Raw genomic sequence first — 14929 nt, 5'->3', positions numbered from 1 at the left:
CCAGGCGTCCAATGTTGCCTCTACCTGTAATATTGTAAACTACCGTTAACCCCGCATCTGAGAAAACGTGACGATATAATGGCACAGACGTCCTAAACATGTTGTGGGTTAAAGCCATCAGAAATAGCGCCGCTCCGCATTACGTGCACGGCTCAACGTATCATTCCCCCCACTATTTGTAAATTATTCACTTCAACACGTGTCATTTCACACATGCAGTAAACGACGCGATATAATTTCTGTGTTGGCTGTCCAAGAAAGAAGGAAAGAAAGAGAAAGACACACAGAGACACACACACACACACACACGAGTCTGTCCCTTTAAACCCAAACTTGACGATTCCGTTGGAGGGACGGCAGCCTGTGATCCCTCGCTCATCTGCCGTACATGTAAGCTAGCAGTCCGCTGAACGGCAGACGTCACGCATTTCACTGGACAGTCCGCAGATTTTTAACCCCCGGTTTTTTCCCCCTCCCCATCTCGGGGATTTCAAAACGTCGTATTTTGTGATTTTCGTCAGGGGAATCAGGGGTCCTTGTCATTACGAGGAGAGGAACAGAACTAGATAGAGAGGTAGAAGAGAGAACGGAGGGGGGAGAAGGGGAAAGGAAAGGCGAGACGTGGCTAGTTTTGGACATTCATGTGTTGACTGCGCCGCTGCCGGCGGGCTGCTGCTGTTCGGAAAAATCCCACCGTCTATTTGCTGGAACAGACGATTCTTCTTCTTTTCTTCTTTTCCTTCTTCTTCTTTTACTCCACTCCGGCAGACCCCCGAACTCAGCACCTACCCATGACATAGACGCTCTCTCTTTTTTTTAATAGACAGTTGACAATGAAATGGATTGAGGACCGACACTTCTGAAGACCGGGAAGATAAATCTTTGATGCTCGGAAAGTAAAACGTCCCACCGCAGCTGGAAAAACACGACTCGTTTGTGTAGTTTGAAGACAGAAGTTGAGGAACGATACTACTACGCACAGCAGGATGTCTGTCCCTGTAAGTACCCGGCTCACGATGCTGCGTTACTGGGTCCGAAGACACGCTTATGCGAACAGGCGTGAAATCATTGCTGGTGACTTGTTTGTTTTCAGGAATCGTCCTGAGTTGGTTGTGAAGACGGACACGCTGTTTAAACGATATGTTAATGTGAATTCATGTGAGACGTAACTGCAATTGCTGTGCAGATGCGTAGCCTACATTGGCTCATAATGTATGCTATAGCGAAGGCAATTTTCTTTAACCCCCTCCAGTCATGTACTCAGTCTTCCTTGTATTAGTTTTGCAATTATTTCCTACTAGGCCTGTGGACAAGGTGGTAATTTTCAATACACAGTTCCCCATTATTGCAATTGTCAATTTCCCCTTCATTTCTAAACGTGTTGAATGGGCTGCATAAAAGTGCCATGCGCTATTTTTGATGATCATCTGCATAAGCGTTGGTACAGCCAGTGACGCTGATACTTGTGTGTGTCTATTTTTTTCTCGGTCTTTTCAATACATTTGAGAAGCAGCTCTTGATGGTACTTGTTGTGTTGTTCTCTGACACATTCCTTACAATCTATATCCTCAGATTTAGGTAGGATGTGCTTTACGGTTAGGTGTTGGGAAGAGCCGCCAGAAACGTGTGATCCCCTCCCTTTGCGTGCGTCTGTGCGCCTTTAAGTGTACGGACGTGTGCGAGTGTTCTTGTATATGTGTGAGCACCAATGTGAAGTTTTAACCCTAAGATTGAGGGACTTTTTGCAAAGGTGTAGACATTTTGGCCCGTCTTCATTTCTTCTAGGGTCTATTATAGAGTAAAGACGTTGGTTTAGGTTTATCCTAAGGTTAGGGTTGGGATTAGGTTCAGGTTAGGATTAGGGTAAGGGTAAGGGTAAGGGTAAGGGTAAAGCATTTAGTTCTGATGGTTTAGGTTAGGGGGGGTTGGGAAATTAATGTCGTAAATGATGGTCCTCACAAGTCTAGAAAAAAGTGTGTGTGTGTGTGTGTGTGTGTGTGTCCTGGTTGGAACAAACGTGCCAGTGCTTTGCCACTACCGAGCTCTATCAATCAATGGCGACAATTTACTCCCCTTTTACTGTAATGATCCTGCTACCACTGTCATTAACACCATTGCTGTGATATTTGCTGCTTAATTGTGTTATTACTGTACATCAAGTAGGCTATACCAAATGCTTTTCATATTATTTTACACAAGATGTCCCCCTTCATCATTTGCCCATTATGGAACTGAATAAGCATACAGCAACACAAATAATGCATCCTAAAGAGCTTTTTGACAGAGGGTACGCATGTGAATCTGCCAAATATTTCCTTTTGTGGGTGTAGCAACCATGCATCAGTAGGACGGAAACCGTATCAAGATTCAAGATTTCAAGATTCAATATTCTTTATTTGTTATGTCTCATTATACAAGTACAAGAGAGTAAAATTCTTGTGTTTCGGCCCCTCAACACTGCAGCAATAAACATGCTTTACATTTGATAAAATGTCTAAAATGGCTGTATCAGTGAAACAGTACTCCATGTGAAAATGTTTCTTTTGTGGTGGCAGGGTTGCAGGAATGCATATACGCGGCATATACATGAAAAATGAAGCAAAATCCCATCTTCGAAACGGCTTCAAAGTTGGGGTATCAATATTCTCCGTTGACACCAATTGATGATTCTTAACGTGATAGTACCAGCTCCTCTGGAAAATCTTACCCACCCGGGGGAATAATAAAAAAAACAACCTTGTATTGGCAGATATTTATATTTCTATGTGATGCTGTTTCTTCTGACAGTACAGCAAGCCCCGAGCTGTGCTCTCCTCTGCTCTGATCTGCTAAACTTGGCACAAGCACCAGGGCCTGCTGCTCTCTGCTATGTGATGAGACATGTAGGAGCTTGAGAGTTCTGTGTGTGTGTGTGTGTGTGTGTGTGTGTGTGTGTGTGTGTGTGTGTGTGTGTGTGTGTTCGTGCATGTGTGCATGCACATGTGTGCATGTACACTTGTGAGAGGGAGAGACGATGTGTATGTGCGTGCCTGAATGTGACATGACAGAAAGAGAGAGCAGCACAAAGACCGCAACAGGGAATAAGACAAAGAACGATATACACAAAGTGAGTGTTGTGCGTGCATTGGGATATATGTGAGTGGCTTTGTGTGTGTATGTGTGCTTGCAGTATATCTGTGCGAGTGACAGAGTAAGAAAGAAGGAGACTGGGAGAGTGACGGCAAGTGAGAAGGACTCACAGTTGTTTCTATCATCTTGAGTCTTCAAAGCAAGAGAGAGAAGACAAACAGACACACAAAGGGGTAAAGACAGACAGGCGGAGGGGTAGAGAAAGAGGACAAGACAGATGGACAAGTGGGTAGAAGAAAAGACAGAAATGGTTCCCAGCAGGCCTTTGCAGTTTGAAATCATAGTAAACACTTGGTCATAGAATGGCACTCTAGTAAGAAAGGTAAAAAGTGTTTCATTCTGCAGCTGATCTACTTTAAAGCCGCTATAGATGCTGTCACATTACAGCTCATTTTGCCATGGAATAACCATGACAGCAGGATTTGGTGGCTGTTTTGTTTGTATTTGAACACTTTTTAATAATGTTGAGTAATACAGTTTTGAGATGACGGTAAAAGAGTGAGATAATAAGAGTAGTGACTAATTTGTTCTTTTTGAACATCTGGATCAACTCATATTCATAATGTATGATGTCTGTTGTAGATCCAAAAATATATTGCATTGCGGCAGTGGAAGAGGATTCATTTGAGGGTTGAATCTGAAAGCCCGCTGTACAGCAAATTTGCAGTTACAAGCCCAAAATTACGCTTATAATTCCTCCTCTAAACACTGTGGTATACAAACCACACATGCACACACACACACACACACACACACACACACACACACACACACACACACACACACACACACACACACACACACACACACACACACACACACACACACATGTGCACGCACACACACATGCTCACATTTAGAAAGCTGTGGCACTGTTGATTTAGCGGCACATGTTTCCATCATTAAGTAGAATAATACCAGGTGTTGATGCAGACTTGAGCTAATAGTGTCAACCTAACCAAATGTGTTTTGCTAGTGGCTGCTGGGATGTGTGAGGGAAGGAGGGAGAGAGATGCACCATGTGGCTACTTTGCTCGGTGTGTAAAATCTGTATATTTGTCACGTGAAAGGCAGCAAGAAAGTGCTGTGTACCGTAATATTTGCCCCATGTGTGTATGTGTGTGTGTGTGTGTGTGTGTGTGTGTATGTGTGTGTGTGTGTGTGTGTGTGTGTACATGTAATTTGCTGAGTGAAAGAGAATGAACCCTGTGGCCCTGGGTTTTTTGTCTGTGTGTAGTCAGGGTTTTTGCCTACCTCTGTGGTCTATCAAAACACACACAAACATGCTCACACATGGTTGCATTGACAGCTGTTGCTTAGACAAGCAAGATGACTGTTAACACCGTCGGCTGTGACAACATCACACCCATGGCAACATGCTAGTGACCCCCTTGTTGCTATGATTACCGCTCCGATTCCTCCCAGCTAGCATTTTTTTATTATTATTATTTACATGCACGCCATGTCCATTACACAGATAAGTGTAGGGCATTATTCTTAGTTGTAGAACATCATTGTGTTGAGGTCGCTGCGCTAAATACTATGTCTTCATCAATGTCCTACTTCATCTGTTTTCCAACTGTCGTTACATCCTACACACTAATGCTTCGTAAAAGAGTTGTGTGTTAAAACTTGTAATGTTTGCAGTTCATTTGTCATTTTAGTACTCCCCTACTAGAATTCAAAATTTTGAAATTTGATATATGAAAAAAACAGATTAATGTTTTATTTATTACATTATATATTATAATGCATTAGTATGCAGTATGAAATACTTTTATGAATACAAATATACATTGGTTTTTGTGTATTCACCTTACACAGGACTTAGTGGGTAGTAAGGCAAGGCGAGTTTATCTGTCTAGCAAAATTCATAAACTGTGCCAATTCAAAGTGATTTACATAAGACATTAAATAAGAAATGCAGAATAAGATGAAAATTAATCTGAAAAATAAATTTGAGAAACGAAACGAAATGGTGAAAAGATACAAGGAATAAAAACAGATTGACAAAAGTGTAATAAAAAGGGTAAAAGGGCAAAGTGAATAACGGTCAATGTGCAACTGTCAGTCGGTTGAAGGTTCAGTTAAAGGCAATGGCAAACCTTGAACATTTTATCCTCGTTTTAAAAGTGGTCAGAGTTGGGTCTCTGATCCCATGGAGTGGTTTATATCTTCTGGAAGCTTGTTCTAGCCGTGTGTGGCATGATAACTAAATGCTGCTTCACCATGTTTTGTTTTAACTCTGGGAATAGTTAGGAGGCCATTCCCATATGACGCGAGAGGTTGAGAAGGCTCATATAGGAAAAGTCTAGAGATGTATTTTGGTCCTTAAACCATTAAGAGGTTTGTGGATGAGCGGCAGTATTTCAGAGTTTATTCTATGACATCCTGGGAGTCAGTGCAGAGACCTGAGAGTTGGTCTCCTGGTCTTTGTGAGGACCCGAGCTGTAGCGCTCTGATGAGCTGAAGGTGTCTGAGAGCTTTTTTGGAGAGACCTGAGAAAAGACCATTATGGTAGTCTAGCCTACTGGACATAGCCTGATCCATGCATAAGTTTTACTTAGTCTTGTGTCGACATTAATCCTCTAACTCTTGCTATATTTTTAAGACCATAGGCTGATTTTGTCAATGATTTAATGTGGCTACTAAAATGTAGACCTGAGTCCATAATTACACCAAGATTTCTAGCCTCTTTTTTCAAGATAAGAACACTTTCAAGTTTTTCATTTTGACACAAAAGAGGATTATCTCAGTGTTGTCTTCATTAAGTTGAAGGAAATTCAGGCCCAGCCAGTCGTTAACTTGTTCACTGCGCTGACGCGGGGAGCTTAGTTACTCGGTGAAGGAGCTGGCTCATTTTGGGTGTCGTCTGCATAGCTATGGTAAGGGATTTTATTATTTTACAAACAGTAAGCACTATGTAAGCGCTATTAAATAAACGATAAGTGCACTATTAATTGTGCTTATTATTTATTTGAAAAGAAGCGGCTGGCGACTGACTCCACATGTGTCGGAGGAAACATGTGGTGGTCTGCAGCCCTCCCCGGCTCGGCAGAGGGGTGTGGGGCAACGACCGGGGCGGCTCGGGGGAGTTGGGTAATTGGACAAGTACTATTGGGGAGGAAAAAAAAAAGGGGGGGGCACTACGAACTTAATACCACAGCATCGGTCATAAAGGTTCACTTGCATTGCTCATCTGTGTATCTAAATAAGGCAGTTGAACTTTATTTCCTTTAGTATATTTTGTATATTTAATGATAACAGTTGCATTTTCTGAATACATGCTGTCTAAGCGCTATAATCATCATTATCATCATCATTCCTCGACCGGAGTTGAACATGCATTCACAACGTCACGCCAGTATTCTCTGTTTCCCATTGGAGTTGGTAGGTCTTGAACATCTATTTGCGTGTCTCTTGAAATGCAATGTATGTAGCTGAAAGGTCGCCTTCCTCTGCCAGGACATGGGAGACGCATACAGATAACGTCGCATATAATCTCATCGTTTGCTCTATAGCAACGTCCTGCAAAAGGGCCTCTCCTCTCTGCACCCATGGTTGAGATAGGTGGTGTATCACCATAGATGTCAGCTTTGCGCTATATAAAATGCAACTTGATACATTGATTGATTGATTGATCTAAACCTTTTTTTCATTTTTAGCTAGTGCAAAGGGCAAGGTCATGCCGCCCAAAATGGGGTGTCAGATTGCTTTTGGATAAAAAGGCTGTTTCAGGGAGTGTAAGACCTAACAAACCACACTGATAATGCTGAAGTCTTATCTTTCATTTGGTCTTCCTACTTAAGGGAAAGGGATAGAAGGAGGGGAGGGATGGTATGATGATTATTGGTGTGATGATTATTGATAAATAAATTGTGATTGGTCATTTAGAGCTATTTGGGCTGTTTATTCCAGCATTTCAGTATTTTCTCTGTTTTTCCAGTCTTCTTGATTACACAGTTGGCTTCCTGGTTGCTAAATAGATTAATGCAGTAATTACATGGAAGAGGTACTCACAGACGAGATTTTGGGGGGGTGTTTTGAGCACAAAACTTCTCTAGTGCTAATTTTCTAGTTAAGAATGAGTAACTGTGCAGCAGTAATCCGGGCTCTGTGTACCAACTTTAACAGGACTTAATAACAGTTCTCGTGTAAAACAGAACAGCAGGCAAATATATCACACAAATCAGGACAGACAAGGACAAACAAAGATAAATAATAGCACATCATTGAATGACAAGAGTGATATATTCAGATATTTACGTAAAAACGTGACATACTTAAGTCCTGCATTGGAGGAGTCCTCTTGTGCCACTCGCAGATCTGTTATTTACAGACACCTGCAGATGCTTTGTTATGCTAACGTGGTGTAGATACTGAGGATTAATCCCTCGGTAGTCCTCCTGAAGGAATCACATTATTATCTGTTCAATCCAGGACATGTCTCTTTTTATGTAGTCATCAATTAGATGGCTTCCCAGGGTGGCTGTTCGAGAAATGCAGATGTTCACCTTAGTGAAGAATCTTAATAGTTAAGAAAAAAAAGGATATTTTCCAAGTGATTGACAGCTCACATCATCCCCTAAAGAGGAAACAGTTCATAATTCGCTCAAGAATCGTTTAGGAAACCACCGATGATGGTATCTCCACCAGGTGCCAGCCTGGAGGGCATTATGCGTGTGTGTGTGTGTGTGTGTGTGTGTGTGTGTGTGTGTGCGTGTGGCTAATCTCGCAAGCTACTGGCTATATCAGCGTAAAGGTTTGTGTGCACAGTCGTGAGTGTATCATGAAGAATCTTTCGTGGTTGTGGTGATTCAAAACCTCCGAAATACATTTGTTCCTCGGGGGTTTCCAAGATTTGAGGACATTCGGTTTTAGGGGGTGCGGGGGGATTCTCCCCCCGATTTATATATATATATATATAGCGCTCTATTTTTATGCACTCTGGCACCTTATTTACATTCAAAGTCCATCCATCTATGATCCGGACCACTTATCCTGATGTCAGGGTCGCGGGGATGCTGGAGTCTATCCCAGCAGTCACTGGGGGGCAGACAACCTAGACAGGCCGCCAGACACACACATTCACCTGACGTAAACCGGAGCAAACCCACGCAGACATGGGAGAACACACAAACGCCACACAGAGGACGCCCCCCAAGGTTGGACTACCCCGGGGCTTGAACCCAGGACCTTCTTGCTGTGAGGCAACCGCGCTAACCACTGCGCCACCGTGCTGCCTACATTTAAAGTACCGGTCTCAATCTTTGTACCTCAAAAACTGTTGTTTATTCTCCAGATTAATCAATTGTGTTTAAAAAAATTAAGTTGTTGGTAATTAGTATCAGTTTTGAGAAGAAGCATAATATTCGGCTGCTCCCGTTAGAAAGTAGTAGTAGTGGTAGAGATGCGGAATACTTCACAACTGCTATCATTAACCATTTATTGACATGCTACAGTACCAGACTAGAGAAAAAAGTTCAATGTATTTATGTTAACATTAGTTTATTGGAATATTAAATTTTCTTACACACACACACACACACAGTTGATTTAGAGACCTAAATCGTTACGTTTTTTGTCGGGCTTCACGTAGGCTTAAATTTAAAATTATATTCGGGGCTACACTCAAAACGTTCGGGGCTTAAGCCCCGGCAAAATGACCTGTCGACGCCGATGGTTCGTTCTTCTCTCTCGTTCTCTAGCTCGCTCGCTCGACTAACGCTGCTGCCCTCTGTCGCTGGGCGCCGAGTCAACTGTGCGCATGCGCAACTCACATCTACGGCTGAGTCAGATTGGGCAACGACAGTGTCAAAACAAAAACAACATGTATTGCGGGTATGAGTTTTGAAAGTAAACGAGAAGTCGGTCATCGTATTTCGTAAGCCATCAAATCATTCACCGTTGATCTCAGCACAGGAGAACCGGAGAAACACTGGACGAACCAAAAACAACTCGCCTTACCCACCTCACCGCCAAGCGGAAGTGCCATAGTCTCCAACGCTAAAACTGCAGTTTCAAGGGTAGGATTAATTACAGCCACAGCTGGAAATCACGTTGTTTTGTTTTTTGATTAAGACAAGCGATTTTATGCAGCTTGAATTTCATTTGGGCTTACATTTTTTTATAATGCCTACATCAACCAGCTCATACAGTTAGTGTTCATCATGCAAGTTACATCTAGCAGACAATTATGCTCTTTCCCCCTTCACATCATGATTTTGCTACCAGTGTCATTCCCCGTGTTTGCCTCAATTATATTTATGCAGCTAGAATGCAATCATGCGTACATTAGCACCTACGTGCAGTTTTAAAATTTAATGTGGGCATAAATGTTATACAGTCATGCATAAGTATGTGTGTGTAAAAATCAGTCATCCAGCCTGTATGTTTTATGTTAGTTAATGTTTTATGAATGCATGCAGAACGTATACATACCATACATACATGACATACATGATCCATACATACATTACATACATCATTATTTAAAGTGTGTGTGTGTGTGTGTGTGCAGGGGGGGGCTATAGGTTCATTGAGGGTATCAAGAGAAATATATAGCAAGTATTTTTCTGTGCTTACATGCAGGTTATTTATGCTCTTTTATTAGTGTGTGTCTGTGTTGTTGTTTTATTTGAATTGTCAGTATCAGAGTAGGTTTGCTCTAAAATGAGAGGCATGCTCCTCTTCTTAACCCCCCCTCACATGCACTTAAGCCTTTCAACGTTTTCTTCCCCAGCCTAGTTTTTCCTCTCTCTCTTTACCTCTCCATTCCCGTGCTTCCATCTCTTCTTCCACCTTACCCTCTCGTTTCTTCTCAGCAATACTTTCATCTTTTCAACCTCTTTTATACCTCCCTTCCTCTATCCATCCCTGGGAGGAGAACACAAGACTCATCCCATGCTCACTTGCTTCCTCCCCTCCTTCTTTTCTCTCCCTCTATCCCATTTTGTTCCTTGTCATTTTCCCTCCATTCTCCTTCCTGCCTTGATATGGATCAGAATAAATGAAGCTTTCATCTCCGATTTCCTTTTTTCCCCCCTCCCCTCTGGCTCTCCTCTCTGTCTCATCCCTTCCTCTCTCCCTCTCAGCCCCTCTCCCATCTTGTTTACCTCCATCCCTGCACCTTGCCTGAGATGGAGTGAATTAGTATTTTGTCCTTGTTTATCTCTGTTTCTCCCTCCCTCTCTTTCTCCCCCTTGATCACTCTCCTCTTCTCTCTCCCTCTCTTCCTCCCTCTTTCTCAATTTCAATTCTTTCCCCCTCATCTTCCTTCTCTTCCTCTCACTCTCATTTCCCACTGCCCTCTCTTCCTTCCCCCACCCTGTAGTAGGATAGGCGGGGTTTCCCGGGGCAGGGAACAGGGGCTGCTTGGCCAGTGCAGTGCTAGATCTTTCAGCAGCACTGACATTTGGAACCTGTGTGTGTATGTTTGTGTGTGTGTGTGTGTGTGTGTGTGTGTGTGTGTGTGTGTGTGTGTGTGTGTGTGTGTGTGTGTGTGTGTGTGTGTGTGTGTGTGAGACTGGGATAAAGCTGGTAGCTTTTCACATCCATATTAATCATCACCGCTCAGGGATAGAAGCGCCCACTCTCATCTCAATGCATAAACACACAAACACACACTGGTGCATGCACACACACACACACACACACACACACACACACACACACACACACACACACACACACACACACACACACACACACACACACACACACACACACACACACACACCTTGCATCTCAATTTCCACGTTCTCAGCAGGGTGTTGCCGGGGAAACAGAAGGTCCGCTGCACGTGTCACTCACTTACTGGGAACCTTGTGACTGTGTGTGTGTGTGTGTGTGTGTGTGTGTGTGTGTGTGTGTGTGTGTGTGTGTGTGTGTGTGTGTGTGTGTGTGTGTGTGTGTGTGTGTGTGTGTGTGTGTGTGTGAGAATTTGCAGTTTGGTGTGATTCTGTGCAAAGGACATGAACTCGTGTCTTGAAGCTGTTAAAGGATGTCACTAAATACTGTATTAGGAGTGAGAAGTGGAGTTAGGGAGAAGGGTCGCATGTGCTGTGCAACATGAGGAAACACAGTGAGCAGCATCACTCTGCAATTTTGCAGACTGCAATGTGAGGCTCTGAGGCAAGATGCTGCATTAACAGAGATGAAGTGAAGGATGCCTGAGTATTCAAGGCATTTCAGACATTTTTTTGCACCACTGTCTTTTCTGTCTCTTGTCTTTTCCTCTGGGTGTATTTCTACCGACTGTGTCTACCCTCTTTGTCTATTTATCCATCAACTGCACACAGAAACCGAGACTGTGCTGTGTGCTGTCTAGCCAAGAGGTTACTTGGTTCGGATGTTTTCAGCGCGGCAGAAATCAACAGATTCATCACACACATACACACACACACACACACACACACACACCTGCTGCCACCAACAGCAATATCACTTTAGCACATTAATATTTATACAGTAAACAGCCTGTGCGTGTTCGTGTTTTACTACCCGAATGAGTGTAGTTAAGTTGCTTTTGCCTATATTATAGAGAAACACAGCTGGCCACACATTTTACCTGTAATTAACGTGCCTTTGAACTTAATTTTGTTCCGAAGTTTTCAGTTCTTATCGGGTGAACACATAGTGAAGTATGCCCTCTGATGGTCTCTGATCCTGTGTCCTGGGTGGCAGGACAGTCCGGTGTCTTGATAAGGCCGTCTTCCCAACCGATAGACTGGTTTAACCTGCCACATGGCCCAGTATTTGTTGAAGTGTTGTGGAGTGAGATCCTATATGCCTGCTGCAGGGTATGCATGCTGAAAGGATGTTGTGTTTTCATCCGTAGCCTCATTAGTCATTAATGGGATTATTGATTATTTCATACATGTGGGGTGTATATGGTAAAGCTGTTAGATGCCTTTATTGATTGTTTGACATGAAGGGTATATGGGAGTATTCTGCTTTGAACTCAGCACCGATATTGAATTGAATTGAATTGAATTGATATGTTTTCTTTAAGATTAAAAACATTCATCACTAGATAACTAACGGGAGAGGGGGAAAAATCATTTCACTGTCACTGCCTGAGTCCATGTTTTGTCTGCCCTTCCTTCTTTCACTGCTCTTTCTCTGTTTCTGTGTTATCTTTTTGTCCTTTCTTCCTGTGCTCTGTCATTTCGTCACCCCCCTTCCCTTGTGTCTGCCTCTCTCATTCTTTCTCACCTGCCACTCTTATTAATCTTATTTTTCCCGATTTCGATCTTTTCTCTTTTATTCTCTATATCTTGTTCTTTTTTCCCCCTTGGTCTCATTTTTCTGTGCATTTACCATCCTTCCATTTCCACTCTCCGTCTACACAGCCCGAGTATGTGTACCTGGGTATAGATTGGGGTTGTGTGTAGAATGCATCCTCTGGGTGTACGTGTGTGTTGCTATAATTTCTTTGAGTGGATATGACTGATGGTAAGAGTCGGTGAAGGAGAGATATAATGTGTATAAGACGGTAGTGAATAGGGGGAGAGAGAAAGCCTCACCGTGTGTGTGTGTGTGTGTGTGTGTGTGTGTGTGTGTGTGTGTGTGTGTGTGTGTGTGTGTGTGTGTGTGTGTGTGTGTGTGTGTGTGTGTGCGTGCGTGCGTGCGTGCGTGCGCGTGATTGATTGATTGATTGATTGATTGATTGATTAAATGGTTGTGTGCATTTTAGCATTCTTAATGCATGACCTGTGAAAGCTTTGCTTGGATATGCATGTTATGTATTGAAACACTGTTGATGGCTACATGTTCCACCATCTTTCATCGAGCAGCCAATATTCCAGGCTGTTGAAAACAACCTGGCAATGTCCGTGTATAATGTTCGAGTCTGCAGCACAGAGGTGAATGTCAGTTATTCCCAGTTCTCTGCATTGCCGAATTAGTCAGAAGACAAGTTAAAATGATCCAGCCTCATAAGCTGTAACTTAACTGTTTGCTTGTTGGACGGACCTTCTACCTCCCTCGCCTGTTAATGTTACGTTCACACCAAACGCGAAGCAAATTTTCCGCGCGATGATTTGACCTATAAAGTCGAAAATAATTTCGAGTTGAAAATATTCACATTGAGCGAGAAATTGGCGTGACGCTGTGTCGCGAAAGCCAATCAGCGTTGAGATTCTAACGACGTCCTGTTGAGTCAGAAAACGGAGAGCTAGCTTGACCGTCGCGGGTTCGCGCACTCGGTTCCGCGATCAAACTCGCGGACGTAAAGGGAGGCGACAGTTCGAAGCGAACCCGTTAACCAAGGGCTAGCGAGTCTAGTTCAATATAAATAAAACGTTCAATGCGTGTATAATAGTGTTTGCTGTTTTTACATTATGTATTGTAGCGAATTCAGGGGGCAGTCCAGGAACCGCCACAACCGGGACGGGAACCCGTGGTTCCCACACCGCAATCAATGTTAACCAGTCGACTAAAGGGTCCGACCCGTTAGTCAAGGACCAACGTGTCTACTTATCCATGCACGTTACAGTATCGTACATCATTTGGCTCTTGTTGCTGGGCACTAAAAAGAGCCGGAATTCCCGCCACTATAACTCAGCGGTCTTCTATTGGGTGTAGCAGACTTGCTAGCAGCCTCGGTGTAATAAGCAATGCTTGTTGTGACGTGCCACGAAATTCACTTGCTCATTTTTCTCAGGCAAACAGTCAAACCCGAGCGAGGACAGTCACACTGTCACCACATTGTGTGTTTGGTTGCAGCTGATGGGGGTCATTATTCCATTATAATATCCATATGGCTCTGCATATGTGTAAATTCCTTTATTTTTATCCTAGAGCGCGGCCACATTTTGCAGTACTAGAGAGATGAGGTGAGCCTGTGATGGCCTGGCGGCCTGTCCAGGGTGTCTCCCTGCCTGCCGCCCAATGACTGCTGGGATAGGCTCCAGCTTCCCTGCAACCCTGAGAGCAGGATAAGCAGTTGGGATAATGGATGGAGAGATGAGGTTGCAGGTTGTCATGGTGGTATTGTTTCTATGCTGAACTTCTTTTATTCATGATATTTAACCCACTTAATTAGTCTTGCAGGGGGCTACAACTCATCACAGCATGGTCAGAAAGTAGGTAAACACCTTGAGTGAGTTACCAGTCCACCTCAAAGCCCACAGATACACTCACTTTACCCACCATGCATACCTATGGGCAAATTAGGGTTTCAAATCCACTTTATATGCATATCTTTGGACTGTGGGAAGAAACTGGCGTGCCCCTGGAGGAATCCCATTTAGCATGGAATGAACATACACACATAACAATAATTCTTATGTAATCTGTCCCCATGATTTCCTTGTTAGCCTCAATGGCTCCAGTTTTTCCACAGTCTTGTCACTCCTTGCCCACTGTGACACCTTCACCCCATCCATTCTCTTTCCTCTCCCATACCAGCACTGCTTTCTTGTCTCTCCTAACTATACTCTAATTACCGTGTCTCTAATCATACCTCAGCAGCCCAGCACAATGTGTGCATTTGCTTGTGTGTCCTTCTTCCCGTGTGAAGGTGATGTTTATATTAACATTTCCCTAACTGAAACCCCTTCTATACATATGGAGTAGTTTGTGTCTGTATTTATGCAGGATGTCTTTTGTTTGTGCATTTGTGTGTGGCAAAGCTAGGTGGCCCCTGGACGACTGATATGGTGTGTTGCTCCTACTTGTTTTGTTGTAGAAATGTATGCTCCCCCCTCTCCTCCTCTATCCTTCTATTAAAAAAACGGCATCCCAATATATATATATATAAAAGAAAAAGGCAAAACATGGATTGGCCTCATACATG

At 43.3% G+C, this 14929-nt stretch overlaps 1 protein-coding gene across 1 annotated transcript in view; it reads left to right on the top strand.

Annotated features, from left to right (window-relative positions):
• The first annotated feature begins 556 nt into the window (after positions 1–556).
• The window catches only part of bcar1 (BCAR1 scaffold protein, Cas family member), a 117817-nt gene continuing 103444 nt past the window's right edge, over positions 557–14929 (top strand). Inside the window, exon 1 of the mRNA XM_056281344.1 lies at positions 557–998. Within this exon, the coding sequence (XP_056137319.1) occupies positions 987–998 (12 nt within the window). The 5' untranslated portion in view covers positions 557–986. The remainder of the gene's footprint in view (positions 999–14929) is intronic.

The sequence above is a fragment of the Lampris incognitus genome, chromosome 6, assembly GCF_029633865.1.
Source record: "Lampris incognitus isolate fLamInc1 chromosome 6, fLamInc1.hap2, whole genome shotgun sequence".
In the NCBI taxonomy this organism is placed as follows: Eukaryota; Metazoa; Chordata; class Actinopteri; order Lampriformes; family Lampridae; genus Lampris; species Lampris incognitus.
This window is presented reverse-complemented; position numbering and strand designations above follow the sequence as displayed.